The sequence below is a fragment of the Nanorana parkeri genome, unplaced genomic scaffold (genome assembly GCF_000935625.1).
Source record: "Nanorana parkeri isolate BGI_ZX_2015 unplaced genomic scaffold, ASM93562v1 scaffold1, whole genome shotgun sequence".
NCBI classification, from domain to species: domain Eukaryota; kingdom Metazoa; phylum Chordata; class Amphibia; order Anura; family Dicroglossidae; genus Nanorana; species Nanorana parkeri.
In genome coordinates, this window is record NW_017306269.1 from 4281988 (window position 1) to 4299767 (window position 17780).

The 17780-nt window shown below is 40.7% G+C and overlaps 1 protein-coding gene across 1 annotated transcript in view; it reads right to left on the reverse strand.

Annotated features, from left to right (window-relative positions):
* Positions 1-618: 618 nt before the first annotated feature.
* HHAT (hedgehog acyltransferase) overlaps positions 619-17780 on the reverse strand; it is a 203754-nt gene continuing 186592 nt past the window's right edge. The window contains exon 12 of the mRNA XM_018553055.1: positions 619-816. Coding sequence (XP_018408557.1) covers positions 680-816 — 137 coding nt within the window. The 3' untranslated portion in view covers positions 619-679. The remainder of the gene's footprint in view (positions 817-17780) is intronic.

Consider the following 17780-nt stretch of genomic DNA (forward strand, 5'->3'; position numbering starts at 1 on the left):
GATTTCAGTTCTTACAATCATGGAGGCTCAGCATCACATGTGGGCGTTACCTAGGGCAGTCTGCATGCAGCCTGCTTTGGAATGGCCAGTCATACAGACTGAAACCCATCCATCAAGGCATTTTAATATTTGCATAACTCTTATCAGGACTGTGGTCTCTTGAGAAGAGTACTAAGGTAGGGTGCTGGGATATTTTCAGGAGGCACCCAGCCACAGAGACCCTGTGATTATGTCATTGGGTCTAAAATAAATGATGTGATGAAAACAGAAAGGTTTTATTCAAAATTTTCATCAGCAGTATGTTAAAGGGGGAAAGGAAGAACATGAAAAGGCAACATATAAGCAGATTAAACTTCTGCTTTAAATCAGAGTTATAAGATGTGGCTCCTCACCATTATCCAGGATAAAGTATTGGTATAGATTGCAAGCAAATGTAAGGTATCTGGTACATCACAATGCCACAATAAGTTGCTCAGCAACATTCGTTCTACCTAGAAGCAGAAAAAAAAGCAGGAAAGGTCGAACAATAAACAAGGTGATCATTTTATTATGAAAAACATTGTAGAAGTATAAAAAATGTAAATAAAATACTGATACACATTCTTGTGAAACCCATCTGAGAGCCTCCTCAATATCCAGAGATGTTGGTTCAGTTTCTTCTGGTTTTGTTTGCTGCCCTTCATCTTTCTGACTTCTTCCTGGCACAAAGTGGAAACTTGTATTTGTATTCGGGGAATAAGAACAGACTCCATTCAATTCCGACTTGGGCAAAGCAGTAGAGGCAGCTAAGAACTAGGAGAGGGACCCATGGCCAGCCTGAAGACAAAAAAAAAAGAGAATAAACTACAGCAATACTGATTTTTAAACATTGCTGTGTTTTTAAATATCTGTGCAGTGCGCACACAAATCTATTGGGGGGAATTTATCAAAACTGGATCAGATTTGCGCTGCAACCAATCAGCTTCTCAGTCACATTATCAAGTCTAAACTGAGTATACTGAAGAGAGATGCTGATTGGTTGCCTTGGGCTCTGAGTAGCTGTCATGTTTGCAATGCAAGAACCAAGGACAATATGTCTCTGACATTTTCGCTTATCCAATTCATGTTACTAATAGTCACATTCAAATGAACTTGTTTAAGAATATTAAATCTCTTCACATTAATCAAAGTGGCCTTCTCAGTTCAAATGCGTGTTTGGAGCATACCACAGGGTGCGCAAAGTGCTAAAATATATTGGAAGCAATTTGCTGAATTATTTATAATAAGCTCTTAATATTAAAGAATGAATGCACTTATGCTTATGCAGCTCCTATCCCTATCTTCATTGGCACCACATGGACTATGCCCAAAATCTTTCAGAAGTATCCACACATACATGCCATGGGCTCCTATCACTTCATGGGAAGCCAACCTATTAGGCTAAAAGTACACCTATCCTTTAAATGAACTTTGTACTCTTCTGTTTGCCATGAGGAATAAGGCTTGTATGAATATTTTGCTGGAAGTTAACATTTAGAATACAAAACAGATTTACTTTAAACAGGAACTGCACCCAGAATTGATTGTATGTTTTTGGGAATGTGAGACTGAGTTCATATCTCATGAGGGATTCTCTGCTGTTTGTGATCCCAGCATTACAGCATTGGTATTACAGTGAAAGGCTGAGAGCTCAGTGTTTTATCTGAGCTACTTATGCCAAAGTCCTGCAAGTTCATCATGTATACCTATGAAAAAGACCTGGATGGACAACATGTAGTGTAGCTGGAAAGTCAAACTATTAGACCATCATGGTCAGACAGGGAGTGGCAACAAATTAATACTTTAGCATCCAGACATTGAGGAAACCTCAACTAAGATTAGCCCCTACCCCACTCCCAACAAAACAGAAACATTGCTTTACGTGGGCCTGCTTTTGAAATTAAGAATTAAAAATTTTCTTTACAGGTGGAGGTTAATGACTGTTCTCAAACGTCAGCTTGGTACAGATTAAATTATTTAAAAAGCTAGTTAAGCTCATTACTTAGTCATCTCTGAGCATATGAAAGTAAAAAGATATTCCAGCATCCCAAGGTGACTTTGATGACGACAGTTGCTGAGTGGTGTAACGCTCGGTATAAATGACTTTCTTCTACGAGATTAGAATTGATGCTGTAATATATAATTATGGAAGTCTAAGCTCGTGTATAGATCATTTTACCAATGTCACATGTAATACTCTTATTCTGCTACCAGCAGCAGCCAGACATCATCTCACAATGTACAATAGTGGCTCTAGTGTGGAATTTTACAATTACAGACCCCCGAATGGATTGCCTCTGGAAACAGCAATCACATATACATATACTTTCTACAGCTAGTGAGATTTTTGCTGTTGTTTTGGGACAATTAAAACTTCGATCAGAGGTACAGTTACTGATAATGATAATTGCATGTCACCTAACACATTGAATATCCACTTTGCTTTCAGGTTCAATAATGCAGAGAAACCTGTTTCAATAGTTTTGACTTACTTAGAGATCCAGTCCCATACCTCCATCCTGTGGTTCTATACACCTATCGAGTATAGATACCCCAATTAGGAACCCCTGCTCCAGTAAATATTTTGTCCTAGTTTTGTAGATGTCAATTCTCAATTGACAATATGATTATAAAATAAAGGTTCTGACTGTTTGCCATGTGCAATAGAAATCGGGCCCCTGAATAAGAACAGAGTACGCTATCTATAGCAACCGAACCAATTCAAACCTGCAATGGAAGATGATATATGGAAAATGAGTCATTGGGGTTGATTTACTAACCTTATCAACACGCCACGAACCAGTATACACCTCTGTAGTGTGTTCTCTCCCAGCATGATCTATTGGTGGAATCTAGACACCTTTGTAGTGTGTACAGACCCAGCAGGTGTGTTGTGCAAAGCCCTGCATGAATTGCAAGGTGATGTTGTGTAAATTAGCTCTACATTGTGTTGCTTGCGTTGATGAATACAGGAATGTAAATGCATGAGCTAACCATTTTTGTCTAAACTGTGAAGCAGCATTATATATGCATCATGTGCATGATTTTTCCATATATGGCATTAGTGGAAATATGCTTTTAGAGACTTTTTGGTTGATAAATAAGTTTTGCTGTGTAAAAATCACACGCACCTAGTGCGTGCGTGTGTTTAGGTTAGTAAATCACCCCCATAGGGTCTAACTGATTGCTGTGAAGCAATGCTGACATTTTTCATTTCAAACAGTTTGATATATACAACACTGTTTCCACTGTTTTGTATGTACAGATTGTTCTGATATACATTCTTGGGAGCATTGACAAAGTCAAATGGCTCAATACACATTTGATATACTGTATATACATTTTTACTTTTCTAGCTGCTGAAAGACTGGACAGAGGTGATGATGCTTGTTCACTGTCCAGTAATCAGGTTGCAGGAGTAGTGATAACAAATAGACATGTGCGATTCGTTTCGTTCCGAATAGAAATTCGGACGAAATTTCGGAAGTTCGGAAATATCTGAATTACGAATTACAGCTATAACGAATGCTAACGAATCCGAATTCCCGAAATTCGTTAGCGGTAGTCCGGTCGAAATTTTGTTTATTGGACGAAATTTTGTTAGCAGCAAAGTGATATTAGAAAAAAAAAATGTTTTTTTTTTACAGTCTGCAGAAGATGAAAAAAAAATAAGCATGAGGTTCCCCCCCCCCAATTCATACCAGACCCTTCAGGTCTGGTAGGAATGTTAGGAGGGACCCTCCCCCAAGTTAAAACAACAAAAAAGTGCGTGGGGTTCCCCCCAAAATCCTACCAGACCATTTAGGTCTGGTAAGAATTTTAAGGGGGAACCCCAGCCCCCAAAAATGGGGGGAAAAAACTTGCAACCTGATCACTGGACAGTGAACAAGCATCATCACCTCTGTCCAGTCTTTCAGCAGCTAGAAAAGTAAAAATGTATATACAGTATATCAAATGTGTATTGAGCCATTTGACTTTGTCAATGCTCCCAAGAATGTATATCAGAACAATCTGTACATACAAAAAAAAACGTGTGGTCACAACTAACAGTCCTACCAGACCCTTGATCCGAGCACTGGCCCGGCAGGGCAGGAAAGGGGGGGGGGGCGATTGAGCGCCCCTCCCTGTGTCTTACCAGGCCACGTGCACAGTGAGCCGAGGTGTCATATGAAAAGCATTATCACACCTCGGCTCACAGACCCGAATAGCATTCGGAAACTCACGAATAGCACTCGGGAGTTTCCGAATGCTATGTAGTATTTGACGGCTGAGAATTTTAAATGGGCGGAGCGAGCCGTGATGTCACAACTCGCTCCACCCATCTGTTGACATTCGGGCTGAATGTCATTTTGCGGCGAGTTTTCGTCGAGTTTGGGTGGTCGTCGTGCGGTGGGACTTTTTTTTTTATTTCGGCGGGGGTCCTGCATCCTGATTGACGCTGGATTACATTGATGGAGCCATTTTTTTAAATTAAAGGAATAGTCAAAAATTGAGTCTTTGTTTTTTTTTTTCAATTAAAGGATTTTATCTAAAAGTCTGGACTTTTTACTAACTATTTGATTTAACCCTTTAGTGAATGGGTAGGGGTGCAAGTACCCCTTACTCATTCACAAGAGGGGGGCGGCATCTGGGTGCCCCCTTATTTAAAGGGGTACCCCGATGCAAATAAGCCCACTTGCCCGCAGACTCCCACAACCACCGGGTCAGTGTTGTAAGGAAGAGGCCCTTGTCCCCATCGGCACGGGGACACCCTCCCAATGCCAAGGGCACGTGGCCTGGTAAGGCGCAGGGAGGGCCCCCTTTCCTGCCCTGCCGGGCCAGTGCTCGAATCAAGGGTCTGGTAGGACTGTTAGGGGGGACCCCACGTTTCCCACCCCCATTTTTTGGGGCTGGTAGGGATTTGGGGGGGAACCTCACACACTTTTTTTTTGTTTTAACTTGGGGGAGGGTCCCTCCTAACATTCCTACCAGACCTAAAGGGTCTGGTATGAATTTGGGGGGAACCTCACGCTGTTTTTTTTTTCCATCTTCTGCAGACTGTAAAAAAAAACAAAACATTTTTTTTTCTAATGTCACTTTGCTGTCCAATAAACGAAATTTCGACCGGACTACCGCTAACGAATTTCGCTGGAAATCCGAATTCAATTGCGGACCCGAATCCGAAAAACGACTACCGCTAACGAATTTCGTCCGAATCCCGCAACGAATTCAATTGCGGACCCGAACTTGAAAAACGTAAATCCGAATCAAAACGAAACGAAACAAATTTTTTGCTGGTGCACATGTCTAATAACAAAGGAAACCCCAATCCTTAACCAGGAAGCTGAACTGCTGAATTAGGCAATTAAGACGATTAACACCTTTTGTGTTCTGTGCTCACTGCAGCATTTATTATACTGTATATGCTCAAATATGTTCATCAGTGGCGGACCCAAGGAACAAAGGTCCCTGGTGCAAGATTTTATCTTGGGCCCCCTCCCTCCCAAGAAGGGGGGGCGCGGATCACATTGGCCCCCCAACCGCCCCCCCCCAGCGGTCGCAGCAACGCGCTGGACTGTGGGCTTAGTAATGCGCTGGACTGTGGGCTTAGTAATGCGCTGGACTGTGGGCTTAGTAGCGTGTTGGACTCTGGGCTTAGTAGCACGCTGCACTCTGGGCTTAGTAGCGTGCTGGACTCTGGGCTTAGAAACGCATTGGACTCTGGGCTTAGTAACGTGCTGGACTCTGGGCTTAGTAACGCGCTGGACTCTGGGCTTAGTAATGCGCTGGACTCTGGGCTTAGTAACGCGCTGGACTCTGGGCTTAGTAACGCGCTGGACTCTGGGCTTAGTAACGCGCTGGACTCTGGGCTTAGTAACGCTAAGTTCCGCCCCTGATGTTCATTATACAGTATATGTTATATATTATTTTCACAGCTGGTATGCAGATCTTGGAGCTTATGAACAGAATGTCACTCTCTTCTCACCGATACGGTCCCTAGGAGATATGTAACTGTTCAGTGGTTTGACTCTTTAGCATCAACCAAAAACAGTCATATTTGCGAATGGTGGGCTGACCCTTTTAGGCTCCATGTACAGTCTGGGCCTCGGATGTATGGAGGGTCCACAATGATACTGGAGAATTTTAGGCTTTACTTTTTGAATTTAGATTTTATTGGTGAAACAATAATGAATGTATTTGATTGGCTGTTGTGGGGAACTTGTGACAACATGGTTCTCTCATTAAAAATGTTTTTGTCTATAACTAAATTCAAAGTGTTAGGTGGATGGCCCTGGTTTGAGTTGTTTGTATCCAAACATAGTTGGGTGGGAAAAATCTCTGCAAATAAGGGCAAGCTTATGATTCATACAGACAACTGTTTAGGAGGCTGTCTGAACTATGTCTCCATCAAACTGCGCTCATTACAGCAGAGCTGTCCCTCCCACCGCTGCAAACAACAGCCCTGCAATGTGCTTATGCATTTGTCTGTTTTGCCCAGCACAGTGCAAAGCATCTGAACAGAATGTGTTCCTTCAGAGATGCTTTTGCGTCCCTGTGGATACTGCAAGACCACTGCTTATAGGGTTTATTGAATCCTATAAGCAGCAGGTGGAGGGAGTGTTCCAGCAGCGCAGAGCCCGACCTGCTGTAGGCAGTGTTTGGAAAGCCTCTTAAAACGTCCGTCAACACAAACCCTTCCTACTGTCGAAGTCAATAATCCACACATCTCAGTTTGAAAGAGCAGAATGCTACATTGTCAATCATTGAGCAAAGACTCTCAGTCACTCTGCACTGTGTTTGTATGATGAGAGTGACATTTATATAGAGATAAATCTACTTATTGTGAGATGGGATTAAGTCACCAGCTCTGTGCAGTACACCTGAAACGCACTAAAGAATATTCATTTATTGACATAACATAACAACCAGCTTGTGACTGGGGGGTATGATGGAAGATCCTGCATCTATAACAAGATCTCTTCACTGACTGCAGAGGGAGCAATCCTGGGGAAAGAGATATTTCAAGTACCAGTAAATTACAATGCCGATAAATGAGATACAGTGTGTCAAGCAGAATTTTACTTGATTTAGTTTAATGAGAGTTGAATGAGAAGAGACAGCAGGAACATGATACTTTGCTCTGAATAACCAATTGAAGTGATAGAGAATCTTTGTAGCAATGGGTCAGGCAATTTAAAAGAACACTGTAAGAATCATTTACAATACAAGAGCCAAAGTTTCATCTGTGGTTCCCGTCTGGTGGTTTCAAACTGATATTAAATACTATCTGGGGCCACAGCAGGGAAATCTCCCCCCACCCAGAATCGGCAAAAAAGATCAGCTGCAGGGAGACAACCGAGAATACTGGTGACTAGTATTTTTCCTTTTTTTGGCACAGCTTCCACAGTTCAGGACTTCTTTTAGGTTTTTAGGAATAGGTTTAGCTTTAGTATGTTGTTGGCTTCACTTCTATCCCTCCTGACTTCCTAGGAAGACAATCCATGGAGAGCAAAGGAACTCAGTGAGTTTTAATGGCAAACCAAAACACTTTTTTTTATTGATGTACACACATCTCGTCATAAGGGTACATCAATAAAATGACCACTCATTGAAGATTCTACTTTGGAGTGCTGGTGATATACTTTACTATTTGGATTTGAAGTGGCGCCATCCACCATCACTGCAGCACCCACTTTAAAAAGGGACATACCAGTAAGAGTGGAAACCTATTTTTATTTATTTGGCGCCCTGTAATGATGTATGTTCTGAAATGCATTCCCAGAATGAACACTGGGCCAAAAATGGCTTCTAGCCCACAGAAATAAACACATAATTTATTAAAAAAACAAGAAAACAAAACGTCTAGCCATTAGGGATGGGCTGCATGTTCCAGTCGAACATAGCCTGTTCTAGCGTTCGCTGAACATTACAAGATGTCCGCAGAACATCCCACAATGCACTACGCCGTCCGAAACGGTAATTGGCTACAGTCTTGCACCTGACCGCAGGTCAGGTGCAAGACTGTGCCAATCAGGGCTCAGTACAAATATAGAGCCATGATTGGGCAAAGTCACGATGACTCTGCCCAATCATGTCTCACAGCTAAGTCCCTGCAGCACACTATATAAGGCTGCTGACACCGCAGCCCTATGTAGTGTGTTGTAGGAGATATAGAGAGAGAGGGTTCTAGTATAGTTAGTTACAGCAGATTGATAGAGAGTTATAGATACAGTAGTTATATCAGAGTTATAGAGAGTTATAATAGACTTCTGTGACGAAAGTTCGAATTAGAACCGAACACAGGGTGTTCGGCTCATCCGTACTAGCCATGACTAAACACTGCCATTTACAATTGAACTACACAAAAATGCTAAGTCTGGACAATGCCAAACGGGATGTCTACAAAAATGTGTAACATGCTTTCAAGTGTCAACACTGCACCTGTCACATTCCTCTCATCACTCATAATAGCATTAATGAAGACAATTAAGCACTGCATGTCTTAATTAAAAATATGCCCAAGAACAGGCACCTCATTAGCTTTAAATTGAAATAAAGCTGTTTGCCAACCTCTCCATCTGCAAGTCAGACAAGCAGCAGACTAGCTAAATTTTTGATAAGAAGGCTTCGTCAGAATTAAGCAATAATGAACTTTCAAATGGTAAAAATATTTCTGTATTCATCTCTCAGGAGTGATTATGCTAACAGGCTGACACACCGCCTGTTAGAAGGTTGGAGTTACTCATACACGGGTCAGTCATTGCCGGTATAAGTGAGACTTGTCTTTCTTATTATTTGAATAACACCTGTTAGGTACTTAAACATTCTAAACTGGCTATACGGCAATAAAATCTACTTTCAAATGTGTTCTCAGGAGCCCCAAATTCCAAGGCACTGTCATAACTGAATGCCAAAACACTGCTGACCATCCCCCTGTTTTCCAATTCAAACCTATTGTCTAGTAAGGGTACCCATCCTAGCGACAGTCGAATATGAATGTGGTAGAGGGCAGGTTTGTAACTCATGGAGCCCCAAAACAAGATTTTGACTCCCCTCTCTATGACATCTGGGAGTATCAATTGATTTTAACATAAAGTATGCATACTTCACATTTATCCAGAAGCTAACCAGCATTTTTCAGCATCAATTGAATCTAAGGGCTCTGGTGTAAACTAAAGTCATTCCACAACCCCATCCAGCATGTGCTGAACTTTGTGGTTTGGTAATCAGTATAACAAAAAAATTACAAAAGGGATATTATTTTTATTTAATTCATCTCAAATTATTACATAATTGTTAGTGCCCCCTATGCACAATAGCTTTATAACCTTAATACAATTTTTTTTTTTTTTTGCAGAAATTATACAAACCTCAAATGTCTTCTTAATTTTTAGCCACTGTGATATTTTAGCCTCATGAAGACTGTGTTAGGCATGCAGGGTACTGAAAGGTGGGACTGAATCCTCCCACTGATGACTCGCTAGCAAGCGCAGGACTCACAGATACTTTATTTACTGGCTTAATCTTTAAATGGTCCAATGCCAGCTTTTTACAGTGTCCAGTAGCAGTACCCGATTCACTTAATCACTTTTAAAAAAATTGATAGTCCATGTAAGAGCTCTTACCTGCTAGCACAGGGATGGCCAAACTGCGGCCCTCCAGCTGTAGTGGAACTACGAATCCCATGAGGCTTTGCAAGATTCTCACAGCCACAGACATGACTCCCGGAGAGAGCTGCTTCATGGGATTTGTAGTTTCACCACAGCTGGAGGGCCCGAGTTTGGCCATCCCTGTGCTAGCAGCTTGTTCAGCGGTACTACTCACGGAAAAAAAGGGAATTTCCGAGGCTATTCACCGCCATTTATTTGAAGGATCATTGTTGTTGGCTTGCACATATCCTCTATTGCAGCATTTCCCAGGTTGCGCGTCACAAAATACGCTCTAGCATTTTCTCAAACAGTCATCCCATAGGTTTGGTGAGCCGAGGGTGGACTGGTGTGTACCCCACGTCGACACGTTTCACCCCTCCCACAACGGGGCATTGTGGGAACTTATTCAGCAATGTGTATTTAAATTTTCTAAGAATAAAGATGATTACTTTTCAAATATTATGGATTGAGTAACTTTTGTCTATAATGTGAATTCTGCAAAGGTTTTAATTTCTATAGAACCAAAACTATTTTGAGTGGTAAATAAGGTCACTGTCCAAAGTCCCCTTCGATTAAACAGGATTCCCGGATGCCTTTTATATATTTTTGTGCCAGCAGCTCTGAATGCTGATATGAAATCATCTTACATTCTTTAGTTAAATAAACATATTTTTCTTTAACTTATAATGGTAGTTTTTTACTTCCTGGTCCTCTTAGGCATTAGTGATGTAGCCTGTGCCTAACAGATAAATCCTGGGAAGGTTACATCAGCAGGGAATTGCTAGGAAATCTCATTTGAAAGCTGCAAAATCTCACGTGGTCTCAGGGAAAGGCAATTGTGTTCCCCTGAGATGATGTGAGTGGTCACATGTCCTTTTCACATGTGCCAGAGTTCCAGGAAGTAAAGGGAGATATATTGATCTGCCCTCAGTAAAAATGGCCACTGTAAGAAGAATGGGAAGGAAAATAAAAATAAAGTATGCAAAGAATACAAAGCCGGCAATTATCTAGAAGTATGTGTTTGTAGATTGTCAAACTAAACATTTCTAAAGGTGTGTTTATTGTCATTTTAAAGATATGGATGACATTCTTCTTTAACAGTAGAGTGGAGTCAGGGCTATGGAAATGGCTGCTGTTAGTACAAAGCCTATACAACTAGATCTATTTGCGTGACTTCATAGGGCCCTCAAGTTGTCATTTGAGTTCGCTAACAAATCAAAAGAAAAAAAAATGAACATAGAACAAAACAGTTCTTCTACTTCTTAATATCCGGAACATCTGCTGATGCTTTATTGTCCTGTGGCGGTAAATATAACGGCATCTGCGCGGTCTACTTTGAAAATAAAACACCTTTCAGAAAAATAATGAATACATTTAAAAGCCTTGAAATATCAAACACAGGGAAGTTGGACACATCTATTTACTGATCTGGAAATTAGGAAAAATGTCAGGCATTTATTTTCAGTATGGAAAAAAAGGAGAAAGAAAATCTGGAAAGTGAAATGACATGTATTAAACATTTTCAAGGAGCAGCAGATGTTTTCCAGAAGATAAGGATATTTGCAAAACATATTCTGTTTATCATGCTCTTGATTTGCAAGCAAGTGTTTACTAGGTTTAATGAATACCTCCCATTTCAGTACAGGAAGGAGGAAATGTGTTGAGACAGAATGTTGTTTTAGAAACTGTGTGGAATAAAGAGGGGGAAACAGCAAAAGAATACATGTAAAAAGTTTGTAGGGGACAAACTCCAAGGATCCAGGGGGGGTTGTTTGTTTTTTTGAAAATGATGTTGGATGTGCTGATTAGGTGAGCGGCTTCAGAGGCAATCGGACTGGGGTGTCCGACTGGTTGAGGAAGCAAAGAAAAACGGAGAGAGAAGCGCTGCAAACCAGAAGGGGGCTGTAAAATACTTGGATGTGAGGGTGAGGGTGGAAGGGAAAAGAGGGTAAATGGTCTGGGGTGTAAACCGGTAATGTTTACAGGGTATGAGTGGTAGATTCAGCGGTTGATCCGATTCATCGCAGAAGACAAAAAGGTGTGATACAATGGTGAGGTCAGCGTATAGCGTGGATCAATACTCTACTGTGCCACCCGAACTCACCAGGACTTCCTCTGCGAATCAGTGACCAGCAGGCCCACATCCCACTCAGGAACAGACCACAACCAGAAACAGTGGCATTTCGGAATCCACAGACTCCACCCCTTGCCGATGACTCCTCAACATTCCTTACGTAATGGTGAGTTTCACTGATGGATATAGCACCACCCCTCTAATCCATTTTGCAGTCAGCTCTTCTAGAATTTCCACCTCCTGCTCATCTGACAGGCCCATTGCACAGAGCTTAATGTCAAATAACAGGCATCCACTGGAATAAAATCTTATCTTTGGTCAGATGGTTTCGTGCAGAATGGGAAGTAGAGCCTTTTGTATTACAACACTTACAGGGTTATTCACAAAAGGGTGAAGAGTTTGGAGAAGGCAGGAGAAGTGAACAATCTAGGACAACATAGCTGATTTGGAAAAATTCTGCTCACTTTGCAGTTCAGCTATGTTGTCCTAGATTGTTCTCTTCTCCTGCCGTCTCCAAACTCTTGACCCTTTTGTGAATAACCCTGTTAGACTAATTAGGTGATGCCAGTAAAGGCAGACTATCACATTTAGCAATTTTAGCAATAGAAGCAGGTAAGGATATGCAAAAAAAAGTTACTACATTTCTTGCAATTTTTATATTTCACTCTAATTCCCCCGGAAAACAATAAGTGATGTATTTATAAACAATGCGCAGAGCTATTCACCCTGCAAGTCTCTGAGAATGTTCATTCTGTGTGAATAGACAACAAACACAAACACTCTTTGTATATTTTCTTTTCAGGTGGAATAACAATGTAATATTGCATTGTGGCCACTAGATAGAGCTTAGAAGCATAGAAAATAAATACTTGATTACTTAGCTGCATCTATGGGCCATAATGCAGTATTACATTACATTCAACCTGAAAAAATATATACTAAGAACACTTGTTTTTTCCTCTATTCGCACAGAATGAACGTTCTCAGATATTCACAGGGGTGAATGGCCCTACAAATGGTTTATCACAAAAACTGCTAAGAATTGTCTTAAGCCCCAGTTGAGTGAAATTATTTGTGGAATATTTTAAAGAAACAAATACATGTAAAATAGGCAACAGTATTACCAAGTAAAATATTTCGGATTAGTTAGTAGGTAGCTTATTACCTAAAATTACCTACGAACAATATTTTTTGTTCATCTCCCTTATAGGGGATAACTGTCTGAAAGCCCAGTGGGCACTTTAAATATCTGATTTGGTTAAAACAGAACAGCACTTATCTCCATGCCCCAATCCATGGAGAGAGAGAAGGATCTGAAATGTATGGCCACCGCAACTTCCACAAAAAAAACCTCTGGGTCAGGCAAGGAGAAGTGTAATACATATCACTGTGCTCAGCCCGTATGGCCCATCCTTGGAGAACCTCTTAAATATAGATGTAATCCCAATCAATAAAATCTCTTGTAAGCTTTAAAGTTTAATGCCATTTCAAAAGTTGTTTACAGTCATTTTAGATTTGCAGCTTGTATTCATATAGTACCCAGTGTTCCTGCCATTAAGGTTCTTGTTCAGCCACTTCCTGTAAGTGGGTGACAACTGTCTTCTAATTGCTCTCCTACATTGTCACCCTATAATATGGGCCTTTATGATACACATTGCATTGGCATGGTGCACTGATGTCACTATCAGGAAGCTGGTCCAGAACAATACTGTGCAGCTGACGCTGGAGCAAGGCCAGATCATCTTCGCCGACATGCAAATAAGGATGAAAAACGGTAAAAACTGTATTTTATGAGAAAAAATAGGCAATTGTTTATGATACACAGTGAACACAACAAGCTAAAGTCAGGGGAACTTTAAAGGTGGAGTTGACACTAGATTTGCTTCTTAATGGTTGATGCAAGTTTCTTACAACCCCTTTGGGACTACTGTATCAGGCTCTTGTCAATACCACCAGTATGGATGCTCAAAGATTACCTGATGAATGGACAATTATTGAAATGTCTGAAGCTTGGCAGTGTAAAAACACCACTACTACCTTGACAATTCTTGATTATGCTGCTGTGAAACCAAATGTCAGCACTGTGGTTCCCAGGTTGATCACAGGCTTGGTGGCTCACTACATAGGTTAGACATAAACATGGTCGATCTCTAGTAGCCGGCAATGCCTGGGATTTTGTAGGTCACTATGACTAGAATAGCACGTCACATTAATCTTGCTGTAAAGCGCATAATTAGATGTGGGACAATAGAAGCAATCATCAATCACTCATTAGAACTATTAAGAATCATCTGGATATAGTCCAACAACAGTTCTCTCTGGCTATATGAATTTCTGGGAATGAAGATGCAGCCATTTGTAATTTCTGCCCTCAAACTAGAAAGGAATGATTAATAGAGCAATTATTGTCTGCCATTGTCAACACACTGATCAATCCGGATGGGCTTTTACTATCTCTAACAATACCAGCTCATAAAAGATTAATTAACCTGAAAACCGGAAGGAACAATTAATTAGCCCTCTACTTAAACAATTACTGGCAAACAAGTCAATGTAGATAACAGCCCTGGGAGGAAGGGGGGGAGTTGTCAGTCTTTATGTCACCTCATTTAGTGCACAGACTGCAAGAACTACATAGGAGGATAAAATAAATAAAGAAATAAATAAATGAGTTTATCCTTCATTTGGGCTTACATAACATAATGGAAAATGGAATTGAATACAATAACCACTGCAAAGAACTTAGTAGGCCATGTGAAGGCTGCTTTGAGTGCATGCATATCATTGCTTTCGGTAATGTAGAATGTAAGCTAAACTCAAGCCAAAATGTAAAATACATCTATGTGAACTGAAGGGACATCACCGAATTGATGAGGTCATGCCTCTGCACACCACTCTTGTAAGCAAGCTTCTATTGCATGCATATATTAAGCTATACACTATGAAATGGAGTAATGTCCAATAACACAGTACTGGCCCCTCTGTTTCTCAGTCTGAGTTTTGTAAAAGCGTTTTACTTGAGGTGGATATAAGATACATACAAGTGACATTGTGCCAAAAATGTCCAATTTTTAGATCTCAATTTACAAAAACAAATACAAGTACAAAAATACGTATTTAAGGTGGCTACTAACTGGATCTCTCTGACGTAACTGGTAAGGGTTGAATATTGCAGGAAATTATCATTTTGGTTAAAAGCATAAAATAAGTTGTTATTACACACCTGCCATTCCCATCGACAAAAGATAACAGCTAGAAATTACTAGACTGAATGACAAGGTCATGTCTTTCAACCTCCCCATTACTGTTCGCAAACCACTCTCAGTTGGAACAATCGATTGGCAAGGATCAGGATCATATGGTAATCCTCCATTTTCCAGTGATATTTAGCCAAGTTAAACCTTCTGGCCTAAAAGTGTGTCACCTAATCCTGGTGGCTGTGGGGAGTCGAATTGCACATGTACCTCCTTGGTACATCTGTTAAGCAAGGCCTGCAAAGCTAACTAATTTTACTTGTGTTTACAAGACATGGGTCCTACCTGTAAGCTCAACTGCTCTCTAATGTCTATTGGGAGCTTAGATTTGTACTGGGTAAGGACAAATGCTGTCTGTCACTACTGACATGTAGATGCTGTTTGTGAGTGGATGCAATCACATTGGGTTTGTCATACCCACTTAGAGTGCGTAGATAACGAGTGCAATTAGCTAATTCTTTATTTGCTGCAGACAGAAGCTGCTTATCAGAGATGTGAAAAGAATGACAAGCCACCGTCTGTATTGAAGGTTACACTGTGCCTTTGTCGGGAAGCTCAGATGAATAAGTACAATAGATTTCATGCAGAATTTGATTGCCATCTTGATCACATCAGTATTTAGGACGCACAAAATTACACTTTGTGCGGCTTTATTCATACAGTGATTAACTGCAATAATGCTGAGCAGGTTGACAAAGACATAACTAATCTAAATGATGGGGAGTCTGGGCGGCAGCAGTAAAGATTACTGGTAGCTTTAATTCTGTATTATGTATATTATTCTACTGGCATGATTAGTGTTTGTTAAACATGTAAAGCTTCATACATACAGTATCAATCTATAATAGGGATGTTCAGATACCAAGTACCGTACCCGGTACAAGTACAGATACTTTTCTAGCTCCAAGATTAGACTAGAAAAAAAATCTAAAGTTAGGAGGCAGCTGTCATTTTTAAGGAGCACACAGAGCTCCTGGGATTTGTGCATCCGTTTTAATGTATGATTTGTTTTTAATAAATATATATAAGTGATGCACCATTTTTCCAAGTCCAAGTACTGATACTTCTCCAAGAACTCACAGATACAAGTACAGATACATTTTTGTTTATTGTCATGTGCCAGTTTTTCTAAAACAATACACACTAATGGTTTCAGGACAGTGGTGAGCGCCAGAGCTATGCCCCAGCTGCAGCCGCTGCAACCTTGGTAGTTCTCATGAAAATGCCAAGTATCGGCAATGATATCTGAACATCCCTAATCTATAGCCATACAGCAACATGCATCTTCACTACTTGAGTGCCAATCTGTGCGGTGGTAAAAACTGTCAACCACTGCACCATAAAGTCACCTGCCCAACCAGAAGAATGCTGGTTTAAAATTACATATAAACTAAGTTAAAAGAAAAAAAAGTGCTGAGGGGTTTGGGGAAGGGTGCTGAGGGCTTTGGGGGGTGATAGAAAGAAATCCTAACATAGACCTTCAAAGGAAAACTGTACCCTTAGTACAAGCAATCCTTTAAGCCAAGACCCCACCCCCCTTGAGCGCAACCCACTTTCTGAAGAAGGACTCTGGGGCTTTGAGCAGGGTCATACAATGAAGATCGCTGTATTGGACCACGTGTCCTTTAAGCCATGGCTTAAAGGACAACTTGTACCAAAGGTATAGTTGTCCTTCTAAAGAAGCCTGAACTGAAAGGAATAAGGAGGCGCCCATTGCTTACCTCTCCTGCTGAAAAAAAATAGGTGCCTGGCTATCATGTTATTCTTGCAGCTTGCTATACTACAATATATTTTAGCTCCTCACCTGGGGCAGATATTCAACTCAGGAGTTCTAACTTCATTTGCTGCATCTTTGTTCCATGTCAGTGACTCAAAAAGTATTGAAGTCAAAGGAAGTCAGACAATTAGCATTTTCAAAATGAGTTTAGCAATAGCTGCCTATATATTTCTCACACTACAGGGTTCTAATGTCTATCAAGTGGACAGATAGATGGAGCGCACACATACTTACTGTGGCTGTTGCAAAAGAAAAATGTACTTTAAAGGCATTTCATATTTCTAAGTATGCAGCGATGAATGCAATGTGACAGCAGCCGGCTGCACAAGGTGTATTATATATAGAACAGTCTCACTATGGTTGGGGAGTTTTAAATGGGTGTAAACAGAGGGAAATAGATCAATTTGAGAAAGCACTTTTTCATGATTCAGGCCTCAGAGCAACCAGTAGTGATTTGCATTCATTTCCTGATCAATGTAGCAGCAATAGGTCTCTATTTGGTGAGTAAATTTAGCATACAGCACTGCAGGCGATTTTGTATTCTTAGATTAAGCTACAGGCTGTTCTGAATTTCTTACAGGCTGCAATGATCAGTATTTAACATTCAGACATAAAGGAATTAAAATTTTCTGCTTTTGATCTGGTGCACACAGAAGCATGCAAATTAAAAAAACAGGGCTGATTTATAAAACACGGAAAGATAACCAAATTGGTGTGTAGAGGATCCTGAGAAAAGCACATGTTTAATGAGAACAATGGGCAGTGAGAGATCTGCCTATCCAGTGAACATCAACGTTTCTCTTAAAGTGGAACTAGACCCACCAATTTAATGGTCTCCCAAGACAGTTACTTTCGAGACATTCCTCTGGTAATAACTGTCAAAGTTGGCAGCGTCCTTTTTTTCAGCTCTCAACCGAACTTTAAAGCCCGCGAATGGCTGATGTCATAGCTGACCAACTGGTCAACCTCATGGCAACTGCAATACCAAGATGGCACCTTTCTTAGCTATAAAGGATATGAGGGTGTAG